At 41.1% G+C, this 14424-nt stretch overlaps 1 protein-coding gene, 1 non-coding gene and 1 pseudogene across 2 annotated transcripts; all 3 read left to right on the top strand.

The window, feature by feature from the left end:
* Positions 1-12290, top strand: part of LOC148717995 (uncharacterized) — a 28572-nt pseudogene extending 16282 nt beyond the window's left edge.
* LOC148717996 (uncharacterized) lies at positions 2192-7417 on the top strand. Its single transcript, XM_088742644.1, has one exon. The coding sequence runs from the start codon at positions 2365-2367 to the stop codon at positions 5293-5295; it is 2931 nt and encodes a 976-aa protein (XP_088598770.1). The 5' UTR covers positions 2192-2364; the 3' UTR covers positions 5296-7417.
* Positions 12291-13010: 720 nt separating the features above from the next.
* Trnal-uag (transfer RNA leucine (anticodon UAG)) lies at positions 13011-13092 on the top strand. The gene has a single exon. It is a non-coding gene; the product is annotated as a tRNA-Leu (tRNA).
* Positions 13093-14424: the final 1332 nt, after the last annotated feature.

Raw genomic sequence — 14424 nt, 5'->3', positions numbered from 1 at the left:
AAATATCGAGAATCCGCCGACAGTTGCAAGATTTCGTAATTCATTTCATTTTTTCTAAAGGACCCTTTTAGTGAATCTTTTTCGAAAATTGTATCAAAAAGTTCGATCGCGCTTTTTTTCCCCGAAAAATCGAAAAGTTCAAAATACGCCCGGATGGCCATTGTCCGCCACGTAAAGCAATGAAAAAAATTATGCAACTTCGGTAACTTCGTACGCTACAAAGCGATGCAATCCCGCTTATTAATTTTGTGTGCTAGCAGAGGGTCCTTTAATCTCTTGGAAAATATTAATTTCTTGTTATGTTGTCGCGTTAAGTCTGAATAGTGACTCGTACTTCGCGTCTTTTTCGCAGAGGTAAAATAAAGGTCAACTTCAATGGCCTATAAATAGGTATGCCATATACATTTACTGATCATAATATACATCATGTCAAAGCTTTATCCTTGTATTTTCATTCCTCCAATTCTCTGTATTCGTCCGGCATTAGCGGCGCGTCCATGTTTAAAAGAGTTTAGGTTTTTGTATTAAAATGCAAGGCATATCGCTGAACAGCTGTCACGACCCATTTAAAAGCCTTTAAAATGGTCCGTTACGATATATTTACAAATTAAAATATACATCATCTTTAAGCTTTATCCTTGAAGTTTAATTCCTCAAAGTATCTTTCTTGGCCCGCCATAGGCGGCGCGTCCAGCTTGAAAAGAGTTCGGGCTAAAATGACAAAAATTGTATTGCGATCCGTTGAACGGCTGTCACGGAAGGGGTCAAGGCCAATCTTTTAGCTTGGCCAGTAATGTAGCCAGGAATGAACCAAATACGAGACCTCTTCCTTCACGAGACTATTCAGACTTCCTATTTTCTAAGAGATAAAAGGAATGTCTGCTAGCACACAAAGTTAAAAAGCAGGATTCCATCGCGTTGTAACCGTACGAAGTTGCCGAACATGCGTAATTTTTCATTAAGGAGCTTTAGCAACGACGACGGCGACGGCGACGGCAACGAAAACGGCAGAAAACAATAGGCTTAATGAGCAAAAACAATCGCCCTGCACGTCCGTTTAACATTTTGGTACATTTCTTTGCCGCTCTCGGCAAGACAACATTGTGAAATAACCAAACTTTAGGTTTTCTCGAGAACGTCAGCGCATGACGGTTAATTTTTCTTTCTTTTTCCTTACTTTAGCGCCATTCGTAGTGATATAGTCCCTGAATAATTCGCCGGCATTTTCCAAGTAAAACACATCGGAATAACCTCTAAAGAGTTAAAAAAACCAAAAGTTAGAAATTGACACGACGTTTTCTTTGCCGTCGCCGTCGTCGTTGCTAAAGCTCCCCATTGCTTTACGGGGGAAGGGAGGAAGAGAATGGCCATCTGGGCGTAGTTTGAACTTTTCGATTTTAAATTATTCGCCTCAGATGTGTAGTAGTTAACTCTCCGCATTTTTTTTTCTCAATAACAGCGAAGAGACCTGTGATGGACAACACAGGAGAAGATTTTGTCACGTTAGCTATCAACATAGGTTTAGCTGTCGCCACTTTCCTTCTCAACACTGGTTTCGTTAGAAGAGCCATCCTATTCTGCGAAGAATGTTCAGTTCTACTAACCAATGGAAATTTAAGCAAGAAAAGTCCAGTTTCAAAATTACTTCATAAAAGCATTTTGAATTTAAGGAGAAAGGTGGTGTCCAAAGTATTACTCTTGTCTCAGGACTCTGATGACAACTTCCATAAAGGTTGCCTAAATTTAGTTCTTGGTAGAATACTTCGAGCTCAAAACAATCTTAAGGAGGCAATAAAATTTTATGAGACGGCAAAAAACATCATGAAAGCATCTGGCAATGTAAAAGAAGAAGCAGAATGCTACAACGAACTGGGAACATTATTCAAGTCGCTTAGTCAACATAACAAGGCCCGAGAGTATCTGGAGAAAGCACTCGCTATCAAAACAGCTGTTGGCGACAGAGATGGAGAAGCAACAAGCTACGCAAACTTAGGAACATTGTTCCGATCGCTTGGTCAATACGACAAGGCCCGAGAGTATCTGGAGAGAGCACTCGCTATCAAAAAGGCTGTTGGCGAAAGAGATGGAGAAGCAGCAAACTACGGAAACTTAGGAATATTGTTCCGATCGCTTGGTCAATACGACAAGGCTCGAGAGTATCTGGAGAAAGCACTCGCTATCAAAACAGCTGTTGGCGACAGAGATGGAGAAGCAACAAGCTACGCAAACTTAGGAACATTGTTCCGATCGCTTAGTCAATACAACAAGGCGCGAGAGTACCTGGAGAAAGCACTCGCTATTAAAAAAGTAGTTGGCGACAGCAATGGAGAAGCAACAATCTACGGAAGCTTAGGAACATTGTTCATGTCGCTTGGTCAATACGACAAGGCCCGAGAGTATCTGGAGAAAGCACTCGCTATCAAAAAAGCTGTTGGCGAAAGAAATGGAGAAGCAGCAAACTACGGAAACTTAGGAACGTTGTTCCGATCGCTTGGTCAATACGACAAGGCCCGAGAGTATCTGGAGAAAGCACTCGCTATCAAAAAAGCTGTTGGCGACAGAAATGGAGAAGCAGCAAACTACGGAAACTTAGGAACGTTGTTCCGATCGCTTGGTCAATACGACAAGGCCCGAGAGTATCTGGAGAAAGCACTCGCTATCAAAAAAGCTGTTGGCGACAGAGATGGAGAAGCAACAAGCTACGGAAACTTAGGAACATTGTTCCGATCGCTTAGTCAATACGACAAGGCGCGAGAGTACCTGGAGAAAGCACTCGCTATTAAAAAAGCAGTTGGCGACAGCAATGGAGAAGCAACAATCTACGGAAACTTAGGAACATTGTTCATGTCGCTTGGTCAATACGACAAGGCCCGAGAGTATCTGGAGAAAGCACTCGCTATCAAAACAGCTGTTGGCGACCGAAATGGAGAAGCAGCAAACTACGGAAACTTAGGAACGTTGTTCACATCGCTTGGTCAAAACGACAAGGCCCGAGAGTATCTGGAGAAAGCACTCGCTATCAAAAAAGCTGTTGGCGACAGAGATGGAGAAGCAGGAATCTACGGAAACTTAGGAACGTTGTTCATATCGCTTAGTCAATACGACAAGGCCCGAGAGTATCTGGAGAAAGCACTCGCTATCAAAACAGCTGTTGGCGACAGAGATGGAGAAGCAGGAATCTACGCAAACTTAGGAACATTGTTCCGATGGCTTAGTCAATACGACAAGGCGCAAGAGTACCTGGAGAAAGCACTCGCTATTAAAAAAGCAGTTGGCGACAGAGATGGAGAAGCAACAATCTACGGAAACTTAGGAACATTGTTCACATCGCTTGGTCAATACGACAAGGCCCGAGAGTACCTGGAGAAAGCACTCGCTATCAGAAAAGCTGTTGGCGGCAGAGATGGAGAAGCAGACATCTACGGAAACTTATCGCAACTTTATATGTCTCTCGGTAAATTTGGGGAGGGCGACAAATGTCTTGAAAGAGCAATGGCAATTAGAAGAAAAGACGGTGACCGAATAGGAGAAAGGAATGATTTAACAAATCTTGGAATAATCGCTCATCAGCGTGGTTTGTATGAGAAGTCTAAGGAATATCACGAAAGAGCACTTGCAATTTCGATAGAGGCTGGCAGCAGACTAGGAGAGGTAGTCAGTTACGCACACTTGGGATCATGTTTCCACTCCATTGGTAAATATGACATGGCCGAAACATACTCCAGGAAGGCCCTCCGACTCAGTAGAGATATTAAGGACATTTTTATGGAGTTCAAATGCCTTTGTGTCCTAACGGTGTTGAAAGTATCAGAAGTTGATTTTAAAGCCGCGTTTTCGTACCTATTTCAAAGCATTGAAAAGTTCGACACTTTACGAAGTTCCCTTAAAGAAAACGATCAGCTTAAAACGTCACTTTTAGAGACGCACGGTACCTTTCCCTACAAGATGCTCAGTCAGTTGCTTTCTTCCAATGCGAAGCCCGAAGACGCTCTTTATGTCGAGGAACTAAGACGGGCAAGAGGCTTGGCCGACTTGATGGCGACTCAATACTCTTTAAAAGAGCAGATTACAGGCAGTCCAGAAACGTGGTGTGGCATTCAGAATGTTATTCCAAGAGAAGGAGACTGTGCATGCTTGTATATTTCGATTGATGAAGAATCTGTTCGGTTTTGGGTTTTCAAAGCAACGAGAGCCATTATTTTTTTAAAAAGAGAAGTGAATCTTCGCCCAAGCGAGGTGACTGGACTAGTCCCTTCCTTAGATGAGTTTTTCTCAAGAAGTTTCCTTGGCATTTTACCCGAAGAGAAATGCGAAGATCGATCGTTTGACGATACCGAGTCAATGTCGCTTGTCCATGAAAATTGCGCCCTGGTGCGTGACGACGATGCTGTTAAAGTTATTAAAGCGAATCTTCACTTATGCCACAAGATAATCATCGCTCCTGTGGCTGATTTACTGAAGGAGTCCGAGGTCATAATTGTCCCCGATTCCTGTATGTACCAAGTTCCATTTGCAGCCTTACGTGAAGAAGGAGGCAAGTATTTCTCGGAGACGGCTAGGATCCGTATTGTTCCCTCTTTAACGACTCTCAAGATTATTCAGGAGAGCCCCCCAGAGTATCACGGTCAGGCCGGGGCATTGATAGTAGGTGACCCTGAGGTTGGAGAGGTGATTTACAACGGAAGACGCAGGACAATAGCACCATTGCCATGTGCAAGAAATGAGGCAGAGATGATTGGAAGACTTCTTGGCGTAACACCTCTGACTGCACACCATGCAACAAAGGAGGCTGTACTTCAAGCGATTAACTCAGTGAGTCTAATTCATCTTGCTGCACATGGAGATGCCGAAAGAGGAGAGATTCTTCTTTCTCCTAAGCGCTCAACACCCTTTATTCCACGAGAAGAAGCCTATCTTTTGACGATGGCGGACATCTCACAAACTAAGCTGCGAGCTAAACTGGTGGTACTTAGCTGTTGTCACAGTGCTCGTGGACAGATTAGAGCTGAGGGAGTTATTGGAATCGCTCGAGCGTTCATAGGATCCGGTGCTCGCTCAGTGTTGGCGGCACGATGGGCCTTGGGTGACAGAGCCACAGAGAAGTTCATGGGTTGTTTTTACGAACATTTGTTCCGTGGTGAAAGTGCCAGTGAATCTCTTTACGAGGCCAGAAAGTGGATGAGGAATAACGGCTTTGAAGACATTTCTAAGTGGGCCTCGTTCATGCTAATTGGCGACAACGTGAGTTTTGATTTTGGAAAGTGGCCAAAGTCTGCTACACCCAAAGAGCCATGAGTCAAGTAAACTCTGTGCATCAGAAGGTACTGAGACTGGGGAAAGCTTGTTTATTTCAATCGCCCCCCCCCCTTCCTTAATTGAAAATGACTCCATTTGTGAAAGAGATCTTCGAGATAAACTAGTGGTAATCCGCCATTGTCGCGAGCATCTCGTCGAAGAGGTTGTAATATATAACATGGAACAGAACAGTTTATAATGCAGAGTTGAAATTTGACGGAGAACAAACTTCAAGAACTTTATTTTCCGAAAAGCGAATTGTTAAGCAGTCAAAATCAGCAAAATTTCCTAAATTGTCTTTTCGTAAGCTATTAGTCAATGAAGCCAAGAAAATTGAAAGTAAATTATTTCCTTAAGTGATGCCTATGATTGCCTAAGCACACATTGGGTACTTTTTTCGAAAGATGTTTTTGTAACACCAAACATATTTGGAATTTTTTTGGTAATTTTTTTGACAAGGTGTCATATGGCACCTCAAGTATGATAAAAAAGTTTTCCCCATTGGAGTATTATTATGTAAAGTTTTTATGGTTTTTCTTTTGGAAGGAAATACGTAATGATATTTCAGATTTTTTTTTTAAGTGCCTTCCGTACTCGATTTATTTACTACTATCTTTTTGATTTGACGGAATTAAATCTTCGGGGAAAAAATTGTTTTTCGAGCAATAAAGGTTTAAGTTACTAGTTAGAGAAGCAGCTTAAAATTCAGTCATATCAAACTCACGGGGTACAAATAGTCTCTTACTGAACTTCGTGACCACGCCCACTTCATCGGCCCACTCAAATCGAGTGCGATTTTTAGATGTTATATCATCTTGATAAAAAGGCTGATAATTTCGAAAAAAACTGTTTGGGGTTGCGTCGGTGGGAGTAATGAAATAATTTGGATATATCAACAAAGTTGAAATGGTAAATTAGCCACCGTAATGATTACAAAAGCTGATGTTTCGAGCGTTAGCCCTTCGTCGGAGCTGACGAGCCCTTCATCTTGCCGACTCTCCGTATAAAAAGTTAACAATGTACCACCGAAATATTGAACTATAATATCATGGCTTTCCATTTTATGTATTTTCGTACTACAAAGTAAAGTTTTTCCCTCGTCATTTTCACCTTTTCCCGAGCGGGTCCGTCAAAATTAAGAAGGCGTTCGTGGTCAAAACAAGACCGAGCAAGGAGTCTTGGGCGATTTCTCTTTTACGCAAGCGCAAATTGAAAATGTACCGCCAAAATCAAAGAGAGGAACAAACTTCCTTTGTTTTGATTTGTAAATTGTCGAACAAGGAGCAGATTGAACCTCGTCAAATGGCTAGTCAAAACAGCCACACCCTCCTCCTTTTGCTCGTTTCCTGTTTTATAAGCGTGAAAGCAGTGGGAGAAGAATCAGGTAGTTCGGAAAGCGCTTCGGGTATTAATTTACCATCGTTTACTTACGAGATAAACAAGTAAGATTTGTAAAGTTATTTTCCGAAAGAGTCGGAATAAATACATTTTTTCAGGTTAGATTGCTGTTTTTAACCTAAACGTCGTCCAATAAATTTTTCTTGCAGCCTACTAATCTATACAATTTCGAAGGAAAATATTCAGATGCTTCACCGTCCCCGAAGGGTCTCCACTCATCGAAGCGTGTACTGTAGCCAATGTAGTGATTTTTCAGTCTCTCGTTGGGTTTGTCAACCTCCGTGACTTCAACTTCATACAATTTTGTATCTTTTCTCTGTAAAATGACCTTTTTAACATAGGTTTATGCTGAGTATTCGTCGCAGAATCACTTTGGTTCTCTTATCTCTCTCTTTGGCTTGTCCGCTATTTTGAAAATTTGCTCAGGAGGGCATCTGGGTTAGCGGCCGCGCCAGGCTGGAACCGTCAAAAACAAATGTCCATCGCAGTGGTGAAACAGTTTGATATGAATGTTCCGATTACAGAGAGAACTTCTAAGGTTATAAAGGGACTTAACAAATTGATTTTGTGCATGTACCCGTTACAAGGGAAACTTGAGTAACACAATTTCAACTGGGCTTTTTTAGATTTCAATTTTGTCTTAACTTTTCTCCTAGACCCATTTTTTGCTGTAATTGATATGCATTGAAAGAAGAAAGTAAATAAAAATACAAGTTTTAGTTTTTTCTCAGGGTATGTTTTCTCGTTTCTTCTTCACCCTAGTTTGCACTTTAATTCCCCTACCCAGTCCTTTTCCGATTCATTGTTGAACAGTCAAACAAAATGGCTGAATAAAAGGAATGAACTTACTGCAGACTTTTTGAACAAGACAAAAAGGAAATAATTAAAATGGAAGAAACAAATAGCCATAAAATTATGGCTGGCTCCAATGGCGGGAAGGAGGAGAGGAATCCTTCGTACCCGTCTAGGCACGGGGAGAACTGTTTATACCATCACCACCACCCACGGGGGATTCATCGTGCGTAGGAGTTGCAGAATACAGAAATCCACTGCATTGTTAGTCTCCCTCGCAGCCTTTTTTTTTGGATGTCACGCAACGCTCCCCCAAAAGAACGGCTGCTGACAACCGAACTACATTCCTTTCTCCGAATTGGCCAATCACAGCTCGGGTTCCATTTTCAGGAACCTTTTCGCGCCAGACTCACCTTTTGAGACTCGTCCAATCAGATATCGTTTTCTATCGCGATCCTCATGTGGAAAACACAAGACAAATGGCAGTGCTTGAAGGAGCTTTTCGTAAAGCGTCGTCAAAGTTCAAAATTTTCGAGCTTAATGCTCACCAGAAGCTTGCAATTAGAAAAGTTTTAGTCGAGAAAGAAGATGTTTTTGTTAAGTTGCCTACAGGATCCGGGAAATCGTTAATATATCAAGCACTCCCGCTCGTGTTTGACCATGTTACCGATGAAAGTGGTCATATTATTGTTATTGTTGTTGTGTTGTACCAACGTGAGGAAACACTCGATAATTCGGGCCGATTTCCTGTACCGGTGATAAGAAGCCACGAACATAACTAATCGGGTTCACTCCAGCTAGCGGCGGACTGGCAAATGAAGAAGTACAAGTAGTGTAGGAGACGTTGGCCGACCTAAATTGTAGTGTTCTCGAAGCCTTCGCCCGGTTTGTTCACGGCAAGCACGCGCTTTTTTCCTTCTGATCTCCATCTGTAGGTCGAGGCAAGCGTTTAGCCCTTGGCCTCGATTGAAATGCGCCTTGTATTTCGTTTTGATTATTGATGTAATTTACAGTTTCTTATATATTCTGACTTTTATAATCTGTAGTAATCTCTTGAAGTAGTGCGAATAAAGAGTTTCAGTTCAGTTTTTAGCTTCTTCTACTTTCTCAGTTGCTCACTGAAACTTTAACAACCTCTCAAACAATCTAGCGTTCGTGTCGTTGGCGTAGCAGTTGACGTCTATGTTAAGCGTAGATTCTATAATTTCAACGAAATTGTGAGAAGTTTTCCCAAAAATATATACTCTATCTTTACCAGGGCACAACGATGAACATGTGAAACATTTCGAGCTCTCATTGACAAATTTCTTCAGTGTTTCTCCCGACATGATAGCTAGATCATCTGCCACATCCACATTTTCGCATAAAACCTTACGTCATTCAGATTTTCTGGTATGTGATTGGTCTGTTCAATAGACCGCGAACAAACCGCAAGGACAATGAGAAAGGAATGTAGTTCGGATGTCAGCAGCCGTTCTTTTGGGGGAGCGTTGCGTGACATCCAAAACTGAACGGCTGCGAGGGAGACTACTGCATTGTTAGAGAACTGGTAATCTGAGCAGTCTTTGTAATCCTAAGCGGAGTTTCATTTGGATTTAACACCAACATCGGTTGAACTGTTGCTAACGTGCAATCTTCGAATTGAGAGGACAGAAAAATCAGTGGATTAAGCAGCTTTCCGGGGTGAAACAGCGAAGGGTTCTACACGGGATAAGGTGTTACGAAGTTTCTCATCAGCTGTTTGTAATTTGAGGATGGGAATCCTATTAATAGGCTTACAAAAAGGGAAAGAAGGAGAATTCCAGGAACTCTTCAAGATTTGTAAGTAGTTTGGAAATTTTTATTGAGAGCACTGCTTCGTAATCTTTAGGGAGGACTTGTTATTTCCATCCGGTTTGTATTGAAATGGTTTTAACTTTGCGTAAGTAACATTTTTCCATACCATTATGTCATGAAAGGAAACTGTTGCGAGTGAAACAATTGTGAACAATTTCCTCTTCATGGTGTTTTGTTTTAGCTTTGCTTTTCTGAGTTCAATGATAGCGTTTCTGTCTTGTTCATTCATAGTGCTTTGTTGGAAGCCCAAGATATCTTTGGTCTTGACTTTGAGTCTGATGAATTTGAGAAGTGTAGTAGAGACGACTTCTATTCAGTAGAGGTTAAGAGGAAGATTATGAAGATGACACAGAGGTTGGTGCAACAAGGAGACCTAAAGAGAAATCAACAAAGAAGTCTATTTATGAGGTGAGTGGCTCAGTTGTTTTGTTAGATTGTGTTTGGGAACACTGCAGTATATGGTTTGGACTTAAGAGTAACAGTTGATTGTATTTATGTTAATAGGGGTCTTAAAGTGCCCATGAAACCTATTTTTTTGCATTAAATTATAAAAATAGAAGCCTGTAGAGGGTGTCTGGTAAGACTTGTGAGTGATTCTGATGCGTCTGTGTTATTTTAGGAGGCGATAAAGTCCGAATTTGTATGGAACTTAGGCTTCTCGTATCTCTATGGTCGCGTGAAAGAGTACTGGTACTCAAATGCTCGTGACGTCACGGTAGTAACTCACTTTACTTCTCTGATAAACCTGGCCTGTGAAATCTATTGTTTACAATCTTTAAAAATCATTAAAAGTCATTAAAAATTCAGAAAAATCACTAATTATGGAGCATGGAGCACTCGTTTGTACAATAAGAACCCATGGTTACTACCGTGACGTCACGGCGCTTAGTCCCTCTTTGCTCGGCCAGACATTTTAACTGCGGATTATAGAGCTTGATAAAAAATTCAGAAAAGGGAAAAATACCACAAATATTGCGAAAACATGTTTAAGAGTCATTACATTTTGATGTAGAATAGAAAAAAAAATAAGTGTTATGGGCACTTTAATATAAGTTTTGTTATGTAGTATCTTGAGTATGTTTACGAGTTGTGCTGCATTTTGACAAGCCTGTAGGGTGAGTAAAAATACAAGTAACAAGTAACAGTACTCAGCCATATGACGTCAAAATGGTCTAATAAGTTATTAATTATCCAAAACGCCAAATTGTTATTTCAATGCGGGCGAAGTTTGCGGATATTTATTGGGTGTTATGAAAACTAAGACCCTCTAAAATTAAGATACCAGACCCAAGACCCGTCTTAGTTTTCGAGATTACGAAAACTAAAACCCCGTAAAATCGAGTCCATCGAAATATAACGTCAAATTGTAACCAAAACAGGTCGAATCTTTCAAGTTATCTCCTGTCCGATCCTTTCCACTGAGTTTTAGGTCAAATTTAACAGTAAATTTGGGGGTCTTAGTTTTCGTAATTTCAAAAACTAAGACCCCTCTTAGTTTTCGTAATTACAAATACCAAGACCCCCACCAAACCATTCTGCAAAATTTCTACAAAGTTGAATTAGGACTCTTTAAAGACTATAGTTCATAAACAATCAACCAGAAACTACCACTAGATTTCAGGTAAATAACAAAAAAGAAGGATCTATTTATAAGTTTTTTTGACATGTGTTGTCTTTTTATTACATGACACTGTACTTAGCTGAACGTTTTTTTTTAAAGACCATACATACTAAATTCCCAAAGCACAGTGAGATCAAGAAGAAGGGGAAAAATTATACCAGGAGAACTTTTATAATTCTGTTTTTATTGCCTTATAGATTTACTTTGGGTAAGTACAGTATTTCATGTAAAACATGTTCACTCTATCTTTTAGGACCCTCTGGATGGTGATACTCCAAAAATTCTTCAGTAAGATAAGTATTATAAAGGCCAAATGATAACATGAATTTTGTGTGTTGAATTACGCAACAACAATGCAGCTTTATCAGCTACATGAGTATTCCTGGCACTGGTTACATAAAAGGTTCAGATAAATACTGGGAAATTAACCCACTCCATTCAGAATCAGTTCTGCCAGCAGAGTGCAGAGAAGGAAAGGGCCCTCTGTCCCACCCATCCTAATTGTTTGAGCTGTACTGCTAGATTCATCCCCCAAGCCAAGCTATTCCAGCTTGGGCATTCCGTTACATGGACAGAATTAAAGAGGCTGTAAAAGTAGGTATTTGGAAAAGTCTATGTCCTAGTTGGTTTATGGTTCAAGGTACGGATCATGGTGAGCCATTGAAACACCAGGATGCTAGTCTTGTCCTGTTTGAGCATGCTCCTTCAATACTTTGGATGCCGCTTTTAAGATGAAGTTTACCAGTGGAAAGGAGTACAATGTCCGTTTACACGAACAGAATGTTTTCAGCTCATGTTACTCTCAGGAAGACATTTATAGCATCGCACAACCACAATCATGCGCTATCCTGGATATTGTACTTGCAAAAGGCGGACCAGAGGCCATTGCGGAAAGCTATTATAGCTGCATGAGAGCACAGCAAAAGTCTGGAGGCCGATCAAATGAGACACTTTTCAGAAGGACGAAACTGAACTGGTGTTTACCCTCGTTAAAGAAGTGTGATGATATCATTCATGAAAGTGTCAGCCTGTATTTGAGAGGAGATGATGTGATCCGCTCCCACGGACGAAATGCTTTCTTTTCAGGATATGAGAAGCATTATTCAGTCTCGCCGGAAAGTCGTGGATCAAATAGATTCGTATTCAGGTCGCTGTCCTTTTCTGGCAGATAAGTAAGACAATATGTGTGTATTCTGTGCCAACGCTGATCGTCATTTGTTTGACATGACGATTCCTAAAATTTAAGAACATAGATTGACAAATTATATAAAAAGGCAAGCAATTGGTTGCTTTGCTTCAGGAATTTGGACATTTATTGGTCTACGCTGTATACCTAATTACCAACTTCTGTCTACTAAGTCATGTGAAGTGGATCTATAGTTCCTGTAGCTCATTTACCTGTGAAAGGCTAAACTGAGCCGGAACGCAAAGATTAAAAGATGTATATTTCTTGACAAGTTAGCAAATGCAAAATTGTTCAAGCGAAGCACGATAGTATATGTATTTAATGCATATTGTGCGAAAATTAAGGTGCACACCTTGAATATTACCTGTTTCTATGAACAATATTGTTTCTAAAATTATAGGGCACCGAAGTGATGACTGATAACAACGGAAATTCATAGTTCCTTGTCAACGATAAGCGAAAACGTTCCTAAATCAATGTTAGCCAGCTCCGATTGTCAACGATAAGCGAAAACGTTCTTGAATCAATATTAGCCGGCTCTTATGTCCTCGATTTCTAGTGATGGCTGTATAAAATAAAGCACCATCACTGAACACATAAAGATGAAAAGTAAATGTTTTTGCTCCTGATAGCGAGCATGGACATCCCTTCAACAAACTAGTCCCCAGGATTTCTCTTACCCGCCTCTCTTAGCGGCGGCGCGGCGGCAAAAGATCTGGGCCCGGGGGCAATTATTGGCGTATGCTACCAACGGCGTAGAATTGTGGCCTATTCGGCGTACATTTTCAAAGCCCTCGGCGTAACTTCGGGTCTATGCGGAATGCACCCTGGTGAGTACCCCACCAAACTGTCTGACGAATGGCATAGATCAATAGGGTAAGAGGTAGCGTGGCCGAGTGGTCTAAGGCGCTGGTTTTAGGTACCAGTCATTTCAATGGCGTGGGTTCGAATCCCACCGCTGCCTATTCAACATCTTTTTAAATTCGCACATGGACAAGGCTGGGCGCCGTTTTAAAACTGCTAAACCGAAAAGGACTCAGCTGAACTTTCTTGATGAAAATCGCACTTACTTTGAAGCAAGTTCTGTCCACTTTTTCAGCCATGTGCATTCCGTCATGTCCTTCAAGCAACTCAATATAACAAAGAAAAGTTAAAATGAAAAATGTTGGATCAGAATTAACGCTTGTAGTGATTGGTTCACGAGTTAGGTAGCTCGTTTATTATGAGATGAACGAGTGCTAAAACCACGCCTACATTTGTTAAAAATTTTTTTCAGAACAACAAACTTGCTGCCACCACTTTAATATCTGACCTCGTTTAATCAACACTTTTTCATTCCGGGCCCCCTTGGATATAAGCTCCCCACGGATATGCCCCGCTACGGACATAAGCCCCCACGGGCATAAGCCCCCACTGACATAAGCCCCCACGGATATAAACCCCCACGAATATAAGCCCCCACGGATATAAGCCCTCACGAATATAAGCCCCCACAGATATAAGTCCCCCTTGGATATAAGCCCCCACGTTTACATGTCCATTTAAAACTCTTTAAGAAGTTGAAAAGGCCAAACGTTGAGTCTTATTTACGTTCGTAAAAAGATATGAGATGATGAGTTACCTCCATTATTTCAAGTAAAAGGTCAGTAACTGTCTCCATGACGGTCATGCTCAGTGATTCTCCTTCCCAGTCTCTCAGCGTGTACCTGCGTTGGTAGGTTGCTTTAAAAGCCTTAACATCTGGTGTCTTCACTTTTGAGATGCCTTTCAGTAGTTGAGAGTGAAATGATTAGATGGCATACAGTTTAAAACAAAAAAGGAAAAAAGTCTATCTTTAAATTGCCACACTTCAGGAGAATTTGGTATCAAATCAAGGTAACGCACTCTTGCTGATGAATTCCTCGACTTTCGTCATCTCTTTGCTGTTTCGCCGATGTAAATCTTTCTGCAATAAGTCAGCAAGTTATGCAATAGATTACATTGGCGGAGGATCGTTTGGGTCCCGATATTTTCTCAGTGTTGTGGATGAAAGGACACGTTTTGTATCGTGCACGAGCGCATTTAAAAGTGCCTGGTTGGTCATGTAATCTATTGCATAACTTGCACTTATTGCAAAAAGATTTACATCGGCGAAACAGGCAGAAGACTAGGTGACCGATTCCGAGAACACCTTCGTGACGTGGAGAGGAATGACAAGGAGACATCGAAACCAGTCGCTAGACATTTTAATTTACCTAATCATTCTAAGCAACATATGGCAATCTGCGGTCTTTCCCTACCCTTAGGTAGCACGGAA

This window comes from Stylophora pistillata, chromosome 13, assembly GCF_964205215.1.
Source record: "Stylophora pistillata chromosome 13, jaStyPist1.2, whole genome shotgun sequence".
In the NCBI taxonomy this organism is placed as follows: Eukaryota; Metazoa; Cnidaria; class Anthozoa; order Scleractinia; family Pocilloporidae; genus Stylophora; species Stylophora pistillata.
This window is presented reverse-complemented; position numbering and strand designations above follow the sequence as displayed.

What these genes read in the sequence shown, in the direction of transcription:
- LOC148717996 (XM_088742644.1), top strand. Translation starts at nt 2,365, where the DNA reads ATGTCGCTTGGTCAATACGACAAGGCCCGAGAGTATCTGGAGAAAGCA.